The sequence below is a fragment of the Mytilus trossulus genome, chromosome 2 (assembly GCF_036588685.1).
Source record: "Mytilus trossulus isolate FHL-02 chromosome 2, PNRI_Mtr1.1.1.hap1, whole genome shotgun sequence".
Taxonomy (NCBI): domain Eukaryota; kingdom Metazoa; phylum Mollusca; class Bivalvia; order Mytilida; family Mytilidae; genus Mytilus; species Mytilus trossulus.
Genome location: NC_086374.1, coordinates 82,441,549 through 82,464,137, shown reverse-complemented (window position 1 = coordinate 82,464,137; position 22,589 = coordinate 82,441,549). Strand labels below are relative to the sequence as shown.

Below are 22,589 nucleotides of genomic sequence, written 5' to 3'. Positions count from 1 at the left end.
AGATATATTTTCAAAGTGTTGTAATTTGAATTTCCTTTTAATTTACTTCAATATCAATGTGAATTATACTATTTGGGTCTCATTGGGGTCTAAGCGTGAGACAGGATTGCCGATTTTTTGTAAGCGTGACACATGAAAGTCAAATTGTTGTGTCATGAAAACGGTAAATGAGGTCTAGCGGGACCTGGGAAGTGACAATAAAATGAGAATTACTTACATACATAGTGTAAGCGGGATACAGGAATCTGACAAAACAGTAAGCGGGATCCGGGATCAGAACCCCCTAATAAGAACCCCATGCAAGTGTACATCCCATTATCAATGGAAAGTTGTTTTTATGGACTAAATCAAAAGAGGTGCAACAATTGTAAAAAAAATTCGTCATACAATAAAACATCTTACTCAATTTATAAATAAACGTTAACACTTGTTATCAAAATAATCAGCACAGTTTAAGATCTTACAATGCCAAGGCAATTTTGACTTATGAGGATGAATATCCCTCTGGTATCTGCATTATTTTTATGAAATATGTATGAGCCTCAACAGTTGTTTTCAAAATAATCAAGTTAATTTTGTAGGTCATACTTAGGCTAAATATTGCAGGTAAAATTATTGGATTAATTTATAAGGTCATACATTGGCTACCTATTGCAGATGAAGTAATGGGACTAATTTCTAAGGTCTTACTTGGGATAAATATTGCAGATGAAGTAATTGTACTAATTTCTAATGTCTTACTTGGGCTAAATATTGCAGGTGAAGATGCTGATGTAGGCATGACATTAAATATATTGGATGGTACTGATGCTGTTCCTCCTGATGAAGATTTAGGGTTCATCACATCTACATACTGAGTTCTCGCACCTGAAAATACAAATAAGATATTTTACGATACCAAATATGTAGCTTAATCTTTCAGATCCATCTTGTGTCTCTTTGACGAGATTTCAGAACTTCAGAATCATGAGATACATGATGTAATAGGAAATACTAGTCACTAACTACATTATTAAATACACTTTAAAAACAGATAAAAGTATTATAAATAAATTTCACCAAATGTATATACCAACTCTCTTATAATTGGTATAGAAAGAGTTACTCTTCAACAGAACTAATTGGTAAAGAAACAAAACACATTTGAACCAGATGCTCCGCAGGGCGTAGCTTTATACGACCGCAGAGGTTGAACCCTGAACGGTTGGGGCAAGTATGGACACAACATTCAAGCTGGATTCCACTCTAAATTTGGATTGTGATTAAATAGTTGACACAGCATAGGTTTCTGACACAGAATGAATGTATTCAAATGAACTTAAAATTTTTGTTTTCTCTTAGAGCAATTCACTATGCTGTTGAATATTAATCCTCTCAAAAAAATGTTTGAAGAAATTTTCTTTTTATTTATGAAATTTCAAATGAGAAAAATTGAACCCAATTTTTTATTCACATCCCCCTTTCCCTTATTCCAAAACTAATTTCAATTAAAATATTCTAATGGAGTTTGCAACAATTACTACTCATTTAAATACATTTGCCCTTTCCTCGATCTTGATATCTATATCACTAACGGAAAGCTGAATACTAAAATTTATGATAAAAGGGATGATTTTTCATTTCCTATCGTTAATTATCCGTTTTTAGATGGTGACGTTCCCTTGTCACCATCTTACGGTGTTTATATATCTCAACTTGTACGATTCGCTCGTGTATGTAACAATGTTTTAGATTTTAACGAGAGAAATTTATGTATTACTGAAAAATTATTACACCAGGGTTTTCGATATCACAAACTAGTCAAAACATTTACTAAATTTTATCATCGGTATAAAGACATCATTCGTAAATATAGCTCAACATGCAGACTTTTTATACGTTCAGGTATTTCACATCCAATTTTTTATGGAAATATTCTTTATAAAGCACAAAGGTGTCAGTATTCACCTCATAAACTTACAAAACCTTTGAATAGACTTATTAAGAAGGGATATAATTACGATACTGTTGTCAAGTCATTAAAGATTGCATATTTTGGCGTTAATATTGAGTCACTGATAAGGTCTTTGCATCGGAACTAAACACATTTATTCTAAAAACAGTTGTTGGCATGACACGGGTTATGTTCTTCTCATATATGTTATGATGGTATGATACTAAACCCCTTACGGGAAGGATTGTGCCTGATGTTCATATGATGAAATCATAATCTTTCAGTCAGTTTAATTGAAGTCTGGAGCTGGCATGTCAGTTAACTGCTAGTAGTCTGTTGTTATTTATGTATTATTGTCATTTTGTTTATTTTCTTTGGTTACATCTTCTGACATCAGACTCGGACTTCTCTTGAACTGAATTTTAATGTGCGTATTGTTATGCTTTTACTTTTCTACACTGGTTAGAGGTATAGGGGGAGGGTTGAGATCTCACAAACATGTTTAACCCCGCCGCATTTTTGCGCCTGTCCCAAGTCAGGAGCCTCTGGCCTTTGTTAGTCTTGTATTATTTAAATTTTAGTTTCTTGTGTACAATTTGGAAATTAGTATGGCGTTCATTATCACTGAACTAGTATATATTTGTTTAGGGGCCAGCTGAAGGACGCCTCCGGGTGCGGTAATTTCTCGCTACATTGAAGACCTGTTGGTGACCTTCTGCTGTTGTGTTTTTTTATTTTGGTCAGGTTGTTGTCTCTTTGACACATTCCCCATTTCCATTCTCAATTTTATCATAAAATATTAAGATGTAAAAAAACTGCTTGTTATCACTGAATGGTAAAGATTATTTAAATTTACCAGTTGGTAGTAAAAAGTGAATATACATTGTATATTGTATATAACAAAGATTTAAGTTGATTCTGGACAAAGAAAGATAACTCCAATTAAAAAAAATTCTTGCAGATATTTCTTTCTTACTATACTGGACAAAGAAAGATAACTCTTAATTAAAAAAAAATTTGCTATTTCACAATATTGTGAAATTAGATATTTCTTGCCATTGCACAATACTGTGCAATTGAAATGACTTGCTATTGCACAATACTTATTATAATAATTTTAGATCCTGATTTGGACCAACTTGAAAACTGGGCCCATAATCAAAAATCTAAGTACATGTTTAGATTCAGCATATCAAAGAGGCCCAAGAATTTAATTTTTGTTAAAATCAAACTTAGTTTAATTTTGGACCCTTTGCACTTTAATTTAGACCAATTTTAAAACTGGGCCAAAAATTAAGAATCTACATACACAGTTAGATTTGGCATATCAAAGAACCCCAATTATTCAATTTTTGATGAAATCAAACAATGTTTAATTTTGGACCTCGATTTGGGCCAACTTGAAAACTGGGCCAATAATCAAAAATCTAAGTACATTTTTAGATTCAGCATATCAAAGAACCCCAAGGTTTCAATTTTTGTTATAATCAAACTAAGTTTAATTTTGGACCCTTTGGACCTTAATGTAGACCAATTTGAAAACGGGACCAAAAATTAAGAATCTACATACACAGTTAGATTCGGCATATTAAAGAACCCCAATTATTCAATTTTGATGAAATCAAACAAAGTTTAATTTTGGACCCTTTGGGCCCCTTTTTCCTTAACTGTTGGGACCAAAACTCCCAAAATCAATACCAACCTTCCTTTTATAGTCATAAACCTTATGTTTAAATTTCATAGATTTCTATTTACTTATACTAACGCTATGGTTCAAAAACCAAGAAAAATGCTTATTTGGGTCCCTTTTTGGCCCCTAATTCCTAAACTGTTGGGACCAAAACTCCCAAAATCAATACCAACCTTCCTTTTGTGGTCATAAACATTGTGTTTAAATTTCATTGATTTCTATTCACTTTAACTAAAGTTATAGTGTGAAAACCAAGAATAATGCTTATTTGGGCCCTTTTTTGGCCCCTAATTCCTAAACTGTTGAAACCAAAACTCCCAAAATCAATCCCAACCTTTCTTTTGTGGTCATAAACCTTGTGTCAAAATTTCATAGATTTCTATTAACTTAAACTAAAGTTATAGTGCGAAAACCAAGAAAATGCTTATTTGGGCCCTTTTTGGCCCCTAATTCCTAAAATGTTGGGACCAAAAACTCCCAAAATCAATACCAGCCTTCCTTTTATGGTCATAAACCTTGTGTTAAAATTTCATAGATTTCTATTCACTTTTACTAAAGTTAGAGTGCGAAAACTAAAAGTATTCGGACGACGACGACGACGACGACGCCGACAACAACGCCGACGACGCCAACGTGATAGCAATATACGACGAAATTTTTTTCAAAATTTGCGGTCGTATAAAAAGTAAATTGATAGAAAATAGTTCCTTCAATTAAGGGGACAAGTAGGGTGTAACCTGAAAAACTATCTAGCTCTAAACACACAAACAATAACCAGGTATACACATATATAAACCATGACCCACTACGTATACACAATACCCAACTACACAACTGATATATCAACCTTTAAACAAGGCACTTGTATTTTCTATTTCAAAAAGAAGAGAGTGTGGGTAGTGTTTTGATATATTAATTTGCACCATTGTTTCATGTAAATGTAATTGGTGATATTTTGGTAGATAATATCCTTTTTGAGAGGTATATATTTGCCAATGTAAGGCCTTAGTTTTTTTATTTTTAGTTTTACGAACCCTCCTACCCTAATTTTTGCCAAATAGGAAAAAAAATAAAATTAAAAATGTTGATTTTTATTTTTTTTTCCTCCGACCCAGTGTTTTTCATGCAAAAAAAAATAAATTTTAGTTCATAACTGCATGAAAGAATCTAAATTTATGCTCTTGGTGATTTAGTAAGTTGTTGCACATTGATTTTCAATTCAAACCTTGTCAAGAAAAAAAAAATAGTTGTTACACTAGTAGAAAATCTCCTGTTGAAATAAAAAAAAATAATTTTGATATTGACGGTTGGTATTAAAAAAAAAATCAGCAGCAGCAGTTTTTTTTTCTTTTCGTCCTCCTACCCATTGGTTCTGTCAAAAAATTTCGTAAAACTAAAAATATAATAACTATGGCCTAAGCCTAATCATCCTATAATCTCAATGGTTTATTTCTTAAACTTCAGAACTCTAATGTAATCAAGAGCATACTTAGTAAACATACTGCGGGGCAATGCAATGATAAAATTTGAAATAAGACATGGTATTTTCATAAAAGAATTATGAAATAAACGGCCTTCTAACCAAACTTTGTTGAAATTAGTCTGATTTTTAATGTCCCTTAAATTTTTTTTCTTCCAAAAACTATATTGAAAACACACTTATCGTGTACAACAGAAATTGAAAACACACTTATTGTGTACAACAGAACATCAATGTTAAACAAACATAAGTTTCTCCTTAATCATTTTGGAAAAAACACCAATATAAAAAGGTTAGCATTCAATGTATAAAAGGTGGCAATATGGGGTGCTATACATAACTGTAGTGTCCCCTTAACCAGTCATGCAGAAATTTATCCAAATAACAAACCAATAGAATCTAAAAAGAAAGATGTCATTTCTTGTTAGTGCTATTTTTAACTGCACCTGACTCTAGAAATTTTCAGAATCTTGAAATAATGGTTAGTAAATAGCTTCTTCTTGTAAGGGTCTCAAATGTATTTCACAAACTAATATTTCTTGACCAATGAATACAAAATTTAAATTTGATAAATTTTTATAAAAAAAACTGAAAACTGTAAGTAAAAGTCTTAAAAATTTCTACATGGATAAAACTGATTTTTTTGTTGATATATCTGTAGATTTGATAAAAGAATAAATACATGAAAAAAATTGGACACATTGAATAATCCTTGACTACAAATTATGGTTTAATTATGGTTTTGAGTTTCTAAAGATTGATGTTTTAAATTTACATGTACCAGAAAATCAATTTGTGAGTGCAATATGTATTTCTATTTAAGGAATGACTGTTATATTTTAATTCTAATTTCCATTTTAATCAGGACTTAATCATGAAATATGTTGATGAAGTCATGGTCAAATGACAAGATTATGTCTTTGAGCTGATAAACAAAACAAGGTCAGCCAAATAAAAGATGTGTTACATCCAAAATTAAATTACAAAAATATGCTCTCAATACATAAACCATATCATACCTCTGCCTCTTTGTCTGCCATATCTATTCCCTGCTGGGGGCCCCATGGCAGGGGTGGATGCTGAAGATGATGGCATTGGCGCTGAAAAAAAGGAAAACATATTAACAAAAATATTTTACTTTGGTAGCTTTGATGTAATAATTCCTAACCTTTGAACAAGATGAATTACAAAGATAATAAATGTAGGACACTTTGATTTCTTATACACCTTATTGCTAATCCCGTCTTACCCGGCCGCTTGAACTTTTGACGCATACGACAATCACTTCTCCATTGTGGCATCAGATATTTTGTATTGTGACGTCAAAATTTTACGGGAACCTGTGTGATATCCAGTAATGGCGGACAAATAGTGATAAGGTGTATTATCTATGTTATCTTTTGTTTCTTCATTTTTTTAAGAAGGGGTAGCATTTAATTTATTTGTGAATAAATTTATGCTGTTTTTTTTTTCATTTTTTATTAAGAAGGGAAGCAGTTGCATCATTGTGTTAGTGCTGTACCTGCTGAGGAAGACAAGTTCATGTCTTTAAGAGGGGAGGAGGTGGTTAATGATATAAATACTGTACCTGCTGAGGAAGAGTCCATGTCTTAAGGAGGGGGAGGTTGTTTATGATATAAATACTATACCTGCTGAGGAGGACAAGTCCATGTCTTTTGGAGGGGGAGGAGGTGGTTTTTCATCTTCTTCTTCACCATCTTGATTCATCCATTTCTTTTTGACAGGATCCCACACAATCTGCAATAAATTGAAACCTTTTTAATCATGTTATCAGTCGTTTGTTATCAATTTAAGCTTTTAAAGCCATAAAGGTAACCATAGCTTCATGACAATCCTCACATGAACCTTTGTTAGAAGTTTAGAGTTTTGCAACCAGATAAAGTGTAAGCTCAATTTTTCATCAATGTTGAATCAAATTTATCCAATAACTTTCAAATTAAGTTATAATTACTTTGGTTCAATTATCTCCCCTTAAAGATACTGGGTCATAATTACTTTGCTTCAATTGTCTCCCTTTCAAAATACTGGGTCATAATTACTTTGAATCAATTATCTCCCCTTCAAACTTTTGGATCACAAGATTTACTTCAATTGTCACTATTCAAGATATTGGATCATAGGTATTTTGCTTCTATTATATTCCCTTTAAGATACTGGGTCATAATTACTTTGTTTCTATTATCTCCCCTTCAAGATACTGACTAAAATTACTTTGCTTATTATATCTACCCTTCAAGATACTGGATCATAATAACTTTGCTTCAATTATCTCCCTTCAAGATACTGGAGGATAATTGGTTCAAGTCCACAATTAATGACCCTGTTTTTCTTTGTCCACGAATATAGTACCTTTTAATTAAGATCAAGTATTTTTCTTAAATTTTTTTTCTTTCCCATCCTCATTCATTTCTTTTTTTTTGGGTGGAAATGAAAGAAGAGAGGTGAAATAAACTTTATGATGTTGTATTTTAACTGATTTTGATATGGAAAGAGTGATTAGGCCAAGTGTAAAAAGATCATGTTTACAGTTTTCGGAACATCTCTTGACTTGTCCATAGGGGTATGAATGTGCTTTGGCTAAATTTGTAAGAGTGATTACTTCAATCTTTCTTCAATTATTTTCACTTCAAGATACTGGATCATAATTATTTTGCCTCAATTATCTCTCTTTGAGATACTGGATAATAATTACTTAGCTTCTATTATCTCCCCTTCAAGATAATGGGTCATAATAACATTGCTTTATGAACAATTTCTTATGGTCCAATGTCTGTGTTTGTGTTGTTTGATTCAAATCCATCTGATGGTTAACAAGTTGTGTTTACAATGTTCATGGACAGACAGACAGACAGCTGGTTTGAAGGATAGGATGTTTCCTAATATATCTTCTCTTAAACATTCTTTTTTATATTTTTTTGACAAATAATACCAGAATATCTTTATATGATGGAGATAAAAAGCTAACTTACTGCTGGTTCACTGTCATCAGGTAATTTCATTTCATTTTTAGATTTTGGCAACAGTTTACTGAAGACTCCACCAAACCAACCTTTACTCTGTAAGTAAACAAACATGAACAATAACAATGGAATATCTTGTAGTAAGAGAAAAAAATCACTATCTGATCAACTGTTATGTGGTATATTTATTATATGTATTTTTTTATTTGATAATTTCAAAACAGATTGAACATTTTTATTATTTTGTAATTAACATTTGTATCTATTTATCTGAATCGTTCATGATAAAGAATCTTAACGTGATGTCAAATACTCTGTCTGTACACTTTGATAAAATTTCTCTCAATTATGGGGTCTAGTCATATCTTTGCCCTTGGAATTATTTTGTGTTTATTATTTTATGTTTTGCACCTGGGTTTTTCACTTAGTACTTGGGAGTACAAAAATTGTGCTCTAAACACCAAATCCAATAATTTGATTGGTTGAATTCTGAGTCGGAGTATGATAATCATACTGGAAAATTTTATGACCCCAATGCCTGTCTGTGTTTAATTCCTTTGATGGACTAGAAACCATCTCTGGACATGCAGTAGTTTCTGAAGGATACTACAGCATATTATTTACCTGTCCTTGATTTTTCTTCCCAGTAAGATCTGATTTTGAGTCTGTCTTAGTACTTGGTTCTGATGAAGACTTTGACGTACTGTTATTAACCTGGCTACTCTCAGATTCAGTTCTCTTCCTTAATCGTGGGGGAACAATTTTCTACAAAACACAAGATAGTAGAAATTAGAGTACAAAAGAAGAATGTATTTGAACTGACTGATCACAAAATAAAAGTATGATTACATTACAAATCATCACCATCAAGATTATCTATTATAGATCCATAGAGAAGTCAGATTCTATTTTGTTAGGAGAAACGGAACATCTGGACAAGGTGATTGCAGTACAGTCCTCACTGCTAAAGTAAAAGTAACTGTATTCTAAATTCTAACATCTTTTTCTTTTGCATCTGATAGAATTTGTTAACTGTGTGTCGTAATTGATAAATTGAGTAAAATCAAGTGTTGTTTACAACTGTCAGCTGCTGAAATATCAATTACAAAACATTTTTTTGTATTCTAATAAAACATTATATTATTTTGAAAAATAAATAAAACTATATTGCCATGTAAATAAATATTGATTTTAAGAATAACATTAAGTTTAATACAAGATGTGCGCTTCTTTTCATTAACAAAATTGAAAAATACAAGAGTGCACACGGTGAAATGTCTCGCCTTCTGTACTAATCATTGATATCATGTTGATAGTCCTAAGTATAAAGCTGTATAACAACTGTCACATAAACTTAACATAAATCAAGATAACTAAACAAAGACCAATGAACCTTGAAAATGAGGTCAAGGTCAGATGAACCACGCCAGGCAGACATGTACAGCTAACAATGTTCTATACAACATATATAGTTGACCTATTACTTATAGTTGAAGAAAAATAGACCAAAACACAAAAACTTAACACTGTGCAAAGAACCGTGAAAATGAGGTCAGGGTCAAATAAAACCTGCGCGACTGACATAAAGATCATAAAATATTTCTATACACCAAATATAGTTGACCTATGGCATATACTATTAGATAAAAAGACCAAAACTCAAAAACTTAACTTTGACCACTGAACCATGAAAATGAGGTCAAGGTCACATGACATCTGCCCGCTAGACATGTACAACTTACCATCATTCCATACAACAAATGTAGTAGACCTGTTGCATTTAGTATGAGAAAAACACACCAAAACACAAAAACTTAACTATAACCACTGAACCATGTACACCTTACAGTCCTTCCATACACCGAATTTACAAGCCCTATTGATTATAGTATCTGAGATATGGACTTGACCACCAAAACTTAACCTTGTTCACTGATCCATGAAATGAGGTCGAGGTCAAGTGAAAACTGTCTGACAGACATGAGGACCTCGCAAGGTACGCACATATCAAATATAGTTATCCTATTACTTATAATAAGAGAGAATTCAACATTAAAAAAAATCTGAACTTTTTTTTCAAGTGGTCACTGAACCATGAAAATGAGGTCAAGGACATTGGACATGTGACTGACGGAAACTTCGTAACATGAAGCATCTATATACAAAGTGTGAAGCATCCAAGTCTTCCACCTTCTAAAATATAAAGCTTTTAAGAAGTGAGCTAACGCCGCTGCCATAGCTGCCGCCGCTGGATCACTATCCCTATGTCGAGCTTTCTGCAACAAAAGTTGCAGGCTCGACAATAACAATATTACTTTAAGTACCTGCGTATTAGTAGCTGCTCCAAAGTAATCAAAGTCATTTTTTTGTGAGTGACCAAGTCCTTCTTCATCATCTGTATCAGCATGACTACTAACAGTACCAACAGAGGACATACTGTTTCTGTGTCCTGCCTCTGACTGGAGACCTGCATTGTGGTACATACTGAAATCATTAGGCTGGGAGTAATGTTGCTGCTGCTGCTGTGGTTGTTGTTGATATGTGGTTGTCTCCCCTACAATTAAATTTTATATTTAATTAGTTATTGATTTCCATGTGAGAAAAATTGAACCCATTACATTCTATGATTTCAAAATGGGCTTGTTCACTTACAACACATTGATAAAATGTATACTGTGGATTCATTATTAAATGTGGGATATTCATGGTTTCGTAGGAATAGGTAAACCATGAATTTAAATGTTCAACAAAGTACATATGTTTTATTCGCAGGTACAGTGAATATGGCAAAATACTTTACTATTTTATAACTTTTTATGCCCCTCCTTTGACAGTAGAGGGGCATTATGTTTTCTGGTCTATGGGTCAGTTCGTTCGTCCGTCTGTTCATTCGTTCATCCCGCTTCAGGTTAAAGTTTTTGGTCAAGGTAGTTTTTGATGAAGTTGAAGTTTAATCAACTTGAAACTTAGAACAAATGTTCCCTAATATATGATCTTTCTTATTTTAATGCTAAATTAGAGTTTTTACCCCAATTTCATGGTCCCCTGAACATAGAAAATGATAGTGCGAGTGGGGCATCCATGTTCTTGGGACACATTCTTGTTTCTAAATGTATTGGTGTGTAAATTGAAACTTAAGTTGGTTGATATGTTTCAATTCTGACCTGTCTGGTTTTCTGTGTTATATTCTTGATTCTGATTGGATGTCTCTGGAACTGATGCAAGGTCATGAGGTTGATACTGATAACCTTCAAAGAAGAAAAAAAGGATTGAATTCAGTAGATTTTTTTTGACATACATGTACTTACATAGAACTTTCAGTATTTAAGATTTATCAGTTTGATCAGTTTGATTAAGTAATAATTTGTTCTGTGTAAAGTATACAATAATCACAAAAAGTGACTTGTTGTACAGAGAATATGATTTTGAATTGACAATGGCTATTATCAAGATGCATCTGTAATACTTGCTATATGGCAATAAACATAACGAACTGTTTGTATTGTAAGGTTGTATTTCAGTTTAAAAATAATCCATCAGTGAGGTCTAATTATTTAAATGCTTATTGAAACTTGTTCTTTACTAAAATTGATGGAAGCATTAATTTGTCCACTTTTCCATTTTACCTAAGCTATTTTGGATAGGTCAGACCCATATTTAATTTTGATTACAAGTAAAACTCTATCAATAAGAATATTGCATTGATACAATCCTCTACAAAATGAATTTATCTCTTAACATATTAGTATGGTTTTGAATGAGACATACCTGTTTGTCCTTCCTGGGCAGTGTATTGTTGATTCTGCTGATAATTCACCTGCTGATTCTGGTACACCTGTCCTTGATTTGTATAACCTTGACTTTGATAAGTTTGACCTTGATCAACTGTCTGCTGTTGTTGTTCAGTCTGGTAACCCTGTGACTGGTCTCCACTATAAACCTGATTTTCTACATGCTCTCCTTGCTGACTTTGATTTTGCATGGGATCAGGGGTACCCTGATTCTGAGTCTGATTAGTCACATTTCCTTGGTACTGTGTCTGATCACTAGCATACATTTGATTTTGAGTCTGATCAACACTATACCCTTGGTTGTACATCTGCTGACCTTGACCTTGAGGGTAAGGACTACTTCCTGTATAATGTCCTGATTGCATCATATTCATTTCAGTCAGTCCTGCTACCTCTCCACTGGCACTACTCGATCTGGTACCAACAAAACCAAAGTATGGTGTAACACTTCCAGATAATGGCTGTATGGAACCATCCTGTTAAAACAAAACTAGGTCTTTAACATATATCACTTTACTTACTACTATCAATTCAGATATTAATGTGTGCATTTATTATTGTGATTTTTGCCAAAAAAGCCATACTAAATTATTACGATTTCAGGAAAATCTGCATACAGTAATTAGTATCAGAACCCAGAATACAAGGTCTAATTATTACAATACTCTATCATTCACATGTTTGCATTATTACAATACTCTACCATTTACACATTTGCATTATTACAATACTCTAACCATTCACATGTTTGCATTAATAATACCTTGCAATAATTTCGGAATTTACAGTTTATGGCAAGCAAACAGCTGTAAAAATTTCTGATATAACTTTTTACATCATTTACATTTAACTTATCAATAATTCAATAAAAGCTCTATCAAAATCATTCTTTAAACCTTAACACGTTGATACACATTCATTGCATACATATGATAACTTTCATGTCCATAAAGACCCCTATAGAAAAAGAAAATAGAGGAAAAACTTATGGAGAATATTTAAGGAAGCTGGCTTGTCATGTTTTGGATTTTTTGTCAGATTTTCAGAATCCTCTGGTTTTATACATTTGAATGCCTTGAAAAAATTTGCCCGGTGACCCCCATTTTTCTTTTTGTAAATCTTTTACATGTATAATGATAAGATATCTGTAAAAATCTTATAAAATTTTAACTATTTTTTAAGTTTTTGAGAACTTAAACTTGTCAATGATAAAGCTATGAAAATTTAAGTGAGAATATTTTCCAGCCAAATTTCCAATGGCTCATATCTTGAAAATAAGCACGGTGACCTATATATTTTTTTTGCTCTTTTGATTCCTTTGTTAATCCTCTATCAATATAAACTTGTGTTTTGAAAAGTTAATTAGTTTGCAACCGATAAGTGAACTCCCTTAATGTATAGAGTATATATGATGTATACCTCATATCCCTGATTAATTCTGAATAAATGCTGTAACCAAATTGGATCCTCAGCATCCTCTCCAACTTGTTGCTGCTCCGGATCAAATTTCTTTAATCGACTGGCAAGCTAATAGGAAATGTAAATAAACAAATGTTAATTCTTACAAATAAAATCAGTTGATTCAAATTATATATTCTACTTTTGACAAGTACTGACAAAATGGTAAATATACCCAAAATTTATCGGGGAAGCATAAAGTACTTTACATATTTCATAATTACAGTAAATTCTTCAGATTTACTAGTTATAAGTTGCATAAGGTTCAGTTTCCCTCTTTGTTTGTCTATCTGTTGATCTAATCTTAGTTTGCCTGAAGTGCATGTGTCCTTATTTGCATTTTTTTAACCCCTGTCAAGGAAATTTTCAATCTAATGTCAGGTCATAGAACTTCTACATGTTTTAATTAGGTAAGTTTTATTTGAAAAATGTCCAATGGATATTCAGGATTTTATTTTATTTTATTGATTGGTGTTTAATGTCACTTTCAGCACTATTATGCTATTTTCATGATGGTCAGTTTTTATAATTGGAGGAAGACCGAGTGTCTGAAGAGAACAATCGACCATAAGATATTCACGATGTTTGTCCTTTATATGATAAAAAAAATATTTTTTGGCAATAATGTATTATTAAGGCTAACTTACCTCATAAACTAATTTGACAAGTGTTGGTTGAAAGACTGTAGGTGAAATATTAATAAATTTGGCTATAACTTCACAATATTCCAATGCCTGCAAATAAAAGGACAGAAAGTTTAAGCAAAATTTCATAATTTAATACATGTATTTATAATTGCTAATATTTAAAAAAAAATATATAAAGATGATACTGTATAAATAATGTTTTTGGAAATGTTTTAACTTGAATATTACAATCATTAATTGAAATTTTACATCAATGCAATAATATTTTTTTGCATGATAAAAAAATGCAATAATATTTGTTTGCATGATAAAAAAAACTAAACTAAGATCATTAAGAGATATTTTTATGAAGTTTCTACAAACAAACCTAGAAGTTATATAGAACAATCTTCATTTAAATTCCAACACCAAGTTAAAGTGTTCTCTCACACATTTGAAATAGTTCTCACATAAGCAAATTAATGAATGAAATTTATAAGCATTTTTTTAAAAGGACATACCTGCTGAGCAAATCCACTTTCTGCCATTCTGCATGCATATAGATATTTGAAGTACTGAAAAATATGAATGTGATAATAATACCTTGATTAGTAATTACATGAGCAACACAGCAGATGCCAAATGTGGAGAAGATTCTGCTTACCCTTCCAGAACACCTGATCACGGTCATAAAACTTTTGAGCAAGATTTTTGTACTCAAGACTCGAAAATCAACCAATCAAATTGCTTGATTCCATGTTTCGAGCATGATTTTTGTGCTCCGAGCACTGAGCAAAGTTTTATGCCTTCTGATACCACCACTGTTTTTTATGGGGGTCACATTGCTCAGGTTTTTTAGTTTTCTATTTAGTGTTTTGTTGTTTGTCATTTGATCTTTTTTGAGGGATATGGCATGGTCAGGTTTTTTTTTAACTTATGATTTTGAAAGTCCCTTTGTTATCTTGAGCCTATTTTTTTTTAACATACTTCAAGTATGAGAGATATAAATAATATTATTTTGTATACTATACATCTTTTCCAAGCAAAATATGAATACACAGAAAAGTAACAGATGAACATTTTGTCTGAGCATTCATTTGCAAATTCTAAAACCTGACTTCAAGGCAAAACCTAAAATTGTGCTTCAAAATTGAAATGAAAGTAACATACATCAAACCTCTATTTTTCTTTATTTTAAAATAAATTATTGCTCTACTCTCAATATAATAGAAACTAGTTATTCGTTATTTAAAAAAAAAATCATATCAAATACCCTGCAAAAAGAGTCATTTTACCATTTCAAAATTTCTTATACCTCTTAATTCATGTTTTTACTGAAAAGATGTCAGAATTAATTGATTGTTACTTGCCTAAAGTCAGTGGCAATAAGAAGTCACATGAAAACTTACAATTTACTTATTTGACAGTGTACAAAGTATACACTATTTATACATACCTGTAAATTAGGTGAGAAGAATGAACTATTACCAAGAGACATGGCATATTCATACACTTCTGAACACTGTATAGCTTCACTCGTAGCAAACTCTGACAATGACAAGCTATGGTTAGATCCTATCAGCACCATTTTAGAAGTCTTTTTATGATAGGAACCAAACCCTGCTTGTGCCATCAAGTAACAGAAGTGACTAGCATGTAAAAATCCTCTGGAGGCTGAAATTATACAGAAAAACAATCTAAAAACCAAAGTACATTTTCACTTTTACCTCTTATAGTAAGTAAACAAATTCAACATGATTGATTGATTGATTGAATGTTGGTTATGCATTTATTATGAGTTCTGGATGAGAAAATTATAATGGGAAATGAATTTTCATTTTTATAAAGTAATTATTTTAATGATGTATTGCTTTTAATATCCAGTGGAAAGTTCTGGATGAGAAAATTATAATGGGAAATGAATTTACATCTTTATAAAGTAATTATTTAAAATCAAGGTGAATTAAGATTTATTAAATATTATAGCGAACCAAATGAAAGTTTTCCACAGAGTCGTCTGCTCTTGATCAAGGTATTTAAACTTTTGCAAGTTTACCTGTACCATTGAGTCAATACAATAGCTATTGTTCTCTGTGTAGTTTATTCACTTGGACATTTAAATTTCTTCTAGGAGAAATATATCACCCATTGATTAATCTACCTGACCAAAAAAAATATCTTCTTTGATGATTGAAATACATGTATAAACTCACATAAACTGCATGTGATACAGTATTTATTCAATATCAATAATATATTCTCAAATCAGTTCAATATCAGCTATGATTTAATTACAAAAAGTTTATTTCTGATTTTGTTTTTACTACTGCATGTTTTTATGTTTCAAAGAATTTGCATGTCTTTTGTGGTTGTTCAGCTATAAAGAATACATTTATGAAGACCTTTATTTAAACATTATCATTTCAAGTTTTGTTTATGAACAGACTAAAAAAAAGCAAATTTTAATAGGTAAAATGTTGAAATTTGATCAGAAATCAACTTTTTAATTTTTAAATTAGTGTTTATATCAAACAAATTGAAAATCGAATATAAATTACAACATCACATACAGTTTTATAATTACTTATTTGTACATGTATTTCCATCATTGACAGTTCAATTTTTGTTCAGGTAAATTAATCAGTGAATGATAGATTTCTCTTGCAAGAAATTTAAAGGTCCCATTGAATAAACTATACAGAGAACAACACCTGTTGTATTTGTTAGATGGGACAGTAGAACTTACAAAAATTAAAATGGACAGGTAACTTGCAGGTTAATCTGTGGAAAACTATGATAGGATTCACTATAAAAGCTTTGTTTCTTAAATTCATTTGATCCTAACATGAACAATGTATGTAGCCAGACGATCAATGAGCTAATTAACATACCTAATGTATCCCCCATTGTCATTATACATTTTCTGTCTAAGTCTGCTTTGTGTGTCTGGTTAGACAACATCATAGCTAAATGTGGTCTCCAATCTCCCCATTTCTCATCAGTTATACACTGTAATATAAAATAGACAACATCATAGCTAAATGTGGTCTCCAATCTCCCCATTTCTCATCAGTTATACACTGTAATATAAAATAGACAACATCATAGCTAAATGCGGTCTCCAATCTCCCCATTTCTCATCAGTTATACACTGTAATATAAAATAGACAACATCATAGCTAAATGCGGTCTCCAATCTCCCCATTTCTCATCAGTTATACACTGTAATATAAAATAGACAACATCATAGCTAAATGCGGTCTCCAATCTCCCCATTTCTCATCAGTTATACACTGTAATATAAAATAGACAACATCATAGCTAAATGTGGTCTCCAATCTCCCCATTTCTCATCAGTTATACACTGTAATATAAAATAGACAACATCATAGCTAAATGCGGTCTCCAATCTCCCCATTTCTCATCAGTTATACACTGTAATATAAAATAGACAACATCATAGCTAAATGCGGTCTCCAATCTCCCCATTTCTCATCAGTTATACACTGTAATATAAAATAGACAACATCATAGCTAAATGCGGTCTCCAATCTCCCCATTTCTCATCAGTTATACACTGTAATATAAAAATAGACAACATCATAGCTAAATGTGGTCTCCAATCTCCCCATTTCTCATCAGTTATACACTGTAATACAAATATGATATAAAACTTATGATAAAAACTGTAAGTCAATAAATAATTTACACTTTTAAACCAAATGATTTCATGTTTTCCTTGTAAAGGAGTCATTTGAAAATTAACAGGGAAACTATTTAATTGTGTATTTAAAGAGTACATATAGCTTGTTAATTGAACCCTGGTAAATTTTTTAGGGGTTGTACATAAAATAAAGTGTTTACACAGGTTCTATATTTTAATGATGGATTGCTTTTAATATCCAGTGGAAAGATCTGGATGAGAAAATTATAATGGGAAGTGAATTTTATTCCTGCATTGTTTTATATTGGTACACTGGTTTTTTAAAAAGCTATATGTTAAGGTAACAGTCTGCAGAAAGATATGTCACCCTACCACGTCACTTAAATCTGACTCTAGATCAATCAGTCTATGTTCTAAATCATAAATTTTAGATGGGAATTCACTTATGAAACAAATTTGCATAATTTTTGACTGCATTTTGTATAGGCAACTTATACAATAATGAAAATGCGAGGCTTTATAGCTAGTCAAGGTTGTTAAAAAAAATTCGTAAGGGTTCCGCGGAACCCAGTGTCTCGGCTACTTTTGCTGTAAATTGCAGGCTGAACAAACTAGAGGCTCTAAAGAGCCTGTGTCGCTCAGCTTGGTCTATGTGAATATTAAACAAAGGACGCAGATTGATTCATGACAAAATTGTGTTTTGGTGATGGTGATGTGTTTGTACATCTTAATTTACTGAACATTCTAGCTGCTTACAATTATCTCTATCTATAATTAACTTGGCCCAGTTGTTTCAGAGGAGATTTTTGTAAAAGATTACTAAGATTTACGAAAAAGGGTTAAAAATTGACTATAAAGGGCAATAACTCCTAAACAGGTCAACTAACCATTTCAGTCATGTTGACTTATTTGTAAATCTTACTTTGCTGAACATTATTGCTGTTTACAGTTTATCTCTATCTATAATAATATTCAAGATAATAACCAAAAACAGCAAAATTTCCTTAAAATTACCAATTCAGGGACAGCAACCCAACAACGGGTTGTCCAATTCATCTAAAAATTTCAGGGCAGATAGATCTTGACCTGATGAACAATTACACACCAATCAGATTTGCTCTAAATGCTTTAGTTTTTGAGTTATAGGCCAAAAAGTGCATTTTACCCCTATGTTCTATTTTTAGCTGTGGCGGCCATCTTGGTTGCATGGCCAGGTCACGCCACACATTTTTTAAACAACATACCCAAATAATAGTTGTGGCCAAGTTTGGTTTAATTTGGCCTATTTGTTTCAGAGGAGAAGATTTTTGTAAAAGATTACTAAGTTTTACGAAAAATGGTAAAAAATTGACTATAAAGGGCAATAACTCCTAAACAGGTCAACTGACCATTTCGGGTATATTGAATTATTTGTACATCTTACTTTGCTGAACATTATTGCTGTTTACAGTTTATCTCTATCTATAATATTATTCAAGATAATAACCAGAAACAGCAAAATTTCCTTAAAATTACCAATTAAGGGGCAGCAACCCAACAACGGGTTGTCTGATTCATCTGAAAATGTCAGGGCAGATAGATCTTAACCTGATGAACAATATTACCCCCGTGTTAGATTTGCTCTAAATGCTTTGGTTTTTGACTTATAAGCCAAAAACTGCATTTTACCCCTATGTTCTATTTTTAGCCATGGCAGCCATCTTGGAAGGTGAGGTGGGTCACCGGACACAATTTTTAAACAAGATACCCTAATAATGATTATGGCCAAGTTTGGTTTAATTTGGCCCAGCAGTTTCAGAGGAGAAGATTTTTGTAAAAGTTAACGACGCTGGACGCCGGACGACGACGGACCAGGTGAGCTAAAAAAAGGGAAAAAAATCAATAAAAATATTCCTTTCAATTGTAAGAAGCTTCTATTCAAAGTTTGGTAAAAATCCAGGATAGTTTATGAATCTAATAAATGTTATTCAAATTTTAACTGCAGACTGTATGTAATGTTAACTAGAAGAAAAAACTAAGTCTTTAACAACAGAGTGAATGTGTTGTTTCCTGGTACAAAATCTAAGTCCATTTAAAAGTAAAATACAGAAAAAATGAATTTAATATTTTACAAAATTTAGTTCTGGATACTTAAGAAATAATTCCTTCATGTCATGCTCTATGCTCATTTTAACATGGGTAGGCATTATATTTGTTGATATTTTACACTGAGTGTTAGCGAGGTGTAAAATGTGGTCAAATATAATGCCTACCCATGTTAAAATGAGCATAGAGCATGACATGAAGGAATTATTTCGATTCTAATAGGACAAATGCAGTATTTTTATAGGTCGAAGCGTAAGAAAATACCGTAAAAACGTTTGGCTTTTCCCGTTTCCTCCCCGAGGAGTCTGTGCATTACAATTCATATTTGATAAGTTTAAAAACCACAAGCAGGGTAAATATATATTGTTTTATAAAAATATATAATAAAAGTTTATGCTAGCTGCTTAAATGTATACATTTTAAAGGATAACGATGGAAATAACGTTTATATACACAGTAAGTTCGTGCACATGTGTCAAACATATTTTTTATGTTCATTAGAACACGGCTTTGTTTACAAAGCGTAATAAGGACGTCATATTAGAATATCTTATGAACATAAACAAGCTTCTGGCCAAGTTTGGTAAAAACCCAGGATATTTTAAGAAAGTTATTAAAATTTGAAAAACTTTAACCACAGACTGAATGTAAGGCCAAATAAAAAAGCATGTGTGTTTCCTGTTTCCCTTCCTACCCTATATTTTAAGCTTAGAAATAGCCAACCCTAAAGTTTTTTTTGTCATTTTTCAATAAGCACTGTTAAAGTCAGGATTTCTCTCCCATAGACTCAATGTAAAAAAAAATGGTAAAATAAAAAAAAATCCCTACCTACCTACCCTATTTTTTTCAAAGATGAAACAGGAAACACACATATTATTTTATTTGGCCTAATGATTTCCTGCAGAAAATCTAAGTCCATTTATAAGTAAAATACGGCAAAAATGGAATTTTATTTTGACAAAACTTACTTCTGGATTCTATCTTATGATCATAAACAAGCTTCTATCCAAGTTTGGTAGAAATCCAGTGTAGTTTAAGAAAGTTATTAAAATTTCAAAAACTTTAACCACAGAGTGAATATTTGTGGACGCCGCCGCCGGAATGTAGGATCGCTATGTCTCGCTTTTTCGACTAAAGTTGAAGGCTCGACAAACACCAAATAGAGTAAGTAAAGAAAACTTACAGAGACTGCAGCTGGTTGTCTTCCTGACATGAGTTGAAACAAAGTCTGTAAGGGGTCATTCATCTTCATAGCACTATTGGCAAACCTAAAATATAACAACACATCAAAATATATGTACAAAATAAATCATTTGGCAGAAACAAATTCAATTGGAACATATGTTTGTCAAATAAACATTAACAAAGTAAGTAATTTCATCATTTTAGTTTGATTATTGTTACTTGAAGGTGGCAAAAGCTAAAAAAGCAGCTTGTCTCTATCATCAAAAAAGATAAGTAGGTAAAGTCCTTCATGTTTACAATAATTGTCTCATCTTCCTAATCTACATGTTGCAACATAGCATCTACTTGGCACGTAGAATTTAATATAATTTCCTTGTGTACAAAAAATAAAAGCAATTTTGTCCTCATAAGTTATATCCATAACTGATCTTTCTCCATTCTAATCTTTACCTTGTCATCACATTAGCATGTGCTTTGGTGTCCATTTTACTAGCTAAGAATAAGGCGTGGCCCCAGAGGTTGTTCTTCATTGCCCACTCTAATGCATCCTGTAAAATACAAATATTAGAGTTATACAATGTACTAGTTAACATTAGGGTTCATTCTACTTGGAGACTAGAGTCATTCCTGTATTTCCCTTATCTTTGTCAAGCCCAGTGCCATATTAGGTCTCTTAACAGTCGTTCTTGTAATTCGTAAATTTCAATTCTGATTCAACAACAACTTTGAATTTATCAGTAAAAAAACAAAAACATGTAGACACTGATTTTGTCATTTTTCAAAGGAGTAAGTTTTTAGGCAAACCAATCATGATATTTTCTTTAACTTACACAAGCCTTTGTCAAACAACTAAGCACAGATAGAATCCAGAATGGAGTTGAACCAACAATGATCCTAATCTGTTTTTTTAACAATGATATCTTAATTTAGCTACAGAATAATACGTTACCTTTTTCCTTCCATACAACAATAAATGTCTAAATCTATCTGTGACCTCTTCTCTTGACCTTTGCTTGTTGACAACAGATCTATCCATGGTTACCGTTGATATATCATTTGTCTCGTCTAAATCATCTAAATTGTCCATACTGCTAGATATTTTCATTCCCATTATACTATATTCTACTGTGGTGGGTTCATGACCTGCTAACAACAAATCTGCTATATCTGTTCCTATAATCATCTAAAAAAGGAAATAAACATTTTTGTTAATAAATAAATTATTCAGTTATAATTTCAGAAAACAAGAATGTGTCCCTAGTACACAGATGCCCCATCCACATTATCATTTTCTATGTTCAATGGACCGTGAAAATGGGGTAAAACTCTTATTTGGCATTTGGGACAGATAAACGAACATGTGGACGAACAAACAGACAAATAGACCATAAAACAAAATGACCATAAATGGAGCATAATAAAAAACAGAGTAACAGTTGGTCCTAATTAAACATGAAAACTAATATATCAACAACAAGAGTTATACAAAACCAATCCTGAAGACTTCCAACAAGTACATGTATCATGCTAAAACTGCAAAAAAGACGAACTAAAATAATGTTAGAAAACTAGAGGCTCTAAAGAGCCTGTGTCGCTCAACTTGGTCTATGTGAATATTAAACAAAGGAAGCAGATTGAAAATTGACTACAAAGGTCAATAACTCCTACAGGGGTCAATTGACCATTTTGTTCATGT

At 31.9% G+C, this 22,589-nt stretch overlaps 1 protein-coding gene across 4 annotated transcripts in view; it reads right to left on the bottom strand.

Moving 5' to 3' along the window:
* The window catches only part of LOC134708144 (uncharacterized), a 41,905-nt gene that overhangs the window by 6,731 nt on the left and 12,585 nt on the right, over positions 1–22,589 (bottom strand). For all 4 annotated transcript variants that reach the window (XM_063568461.1, XM_063568464.1, XM_063568463.1 and 1 more), the window contains 16 exons: positions 21,843–22,076; positions 21,344–21,441; positions 20,892–20,976; positions 16,851–16,968; positions 15,416–15,633; positions 14,481–14,534; positions 13,981–14,067; positions 13,295–13,402; positions 11,853–12,351; positions 11,249–11,332; positions 10,409–10,638; positions 8,709–8,849; positions 8,094–8,180; positions 6,753–6,861; positions 6,123–6,203; positions 742–867 (listed from right to left, as the gene is read on the bottom strand). In XM_063568461.1, coding sequence (XP_063424531.1) covers positions 742–867; positions 6,123–6,203; positions 6,753–6,861; positions 8,094–8,180; positions 8,709–8,849; positions 10,409–10,638; positions 11,249–11,332; positions 11,853–12,351; positions 13,295–13,402; positions 13,981–14,067; positions 14,481–14,534; positions 15,416–15,633; positions 16,851–16,968; positions 20,892–20,976; positions 21,344–21,441; positions 21,843–22,076 — 2,359 coding nt within the window. The remainder of the gene's footprint in view (positions 1–741; positions 868–6,122; positions 6,204–6,752; positions 6,862–8,093; positions 8,181–8,708; positions 8,850–10,408; positions 10,639–11,248; positions 11,333–11,852; positions 12,352–13,294; positions 13,403–13,980; positions 14,068–14,480; positions 14,535–15,415; positions 15,634–16,850; positions 16,969–20,891; positions 20,977–21,343; positions 21,442–21,842; positions 22,077–22,589) is intronic.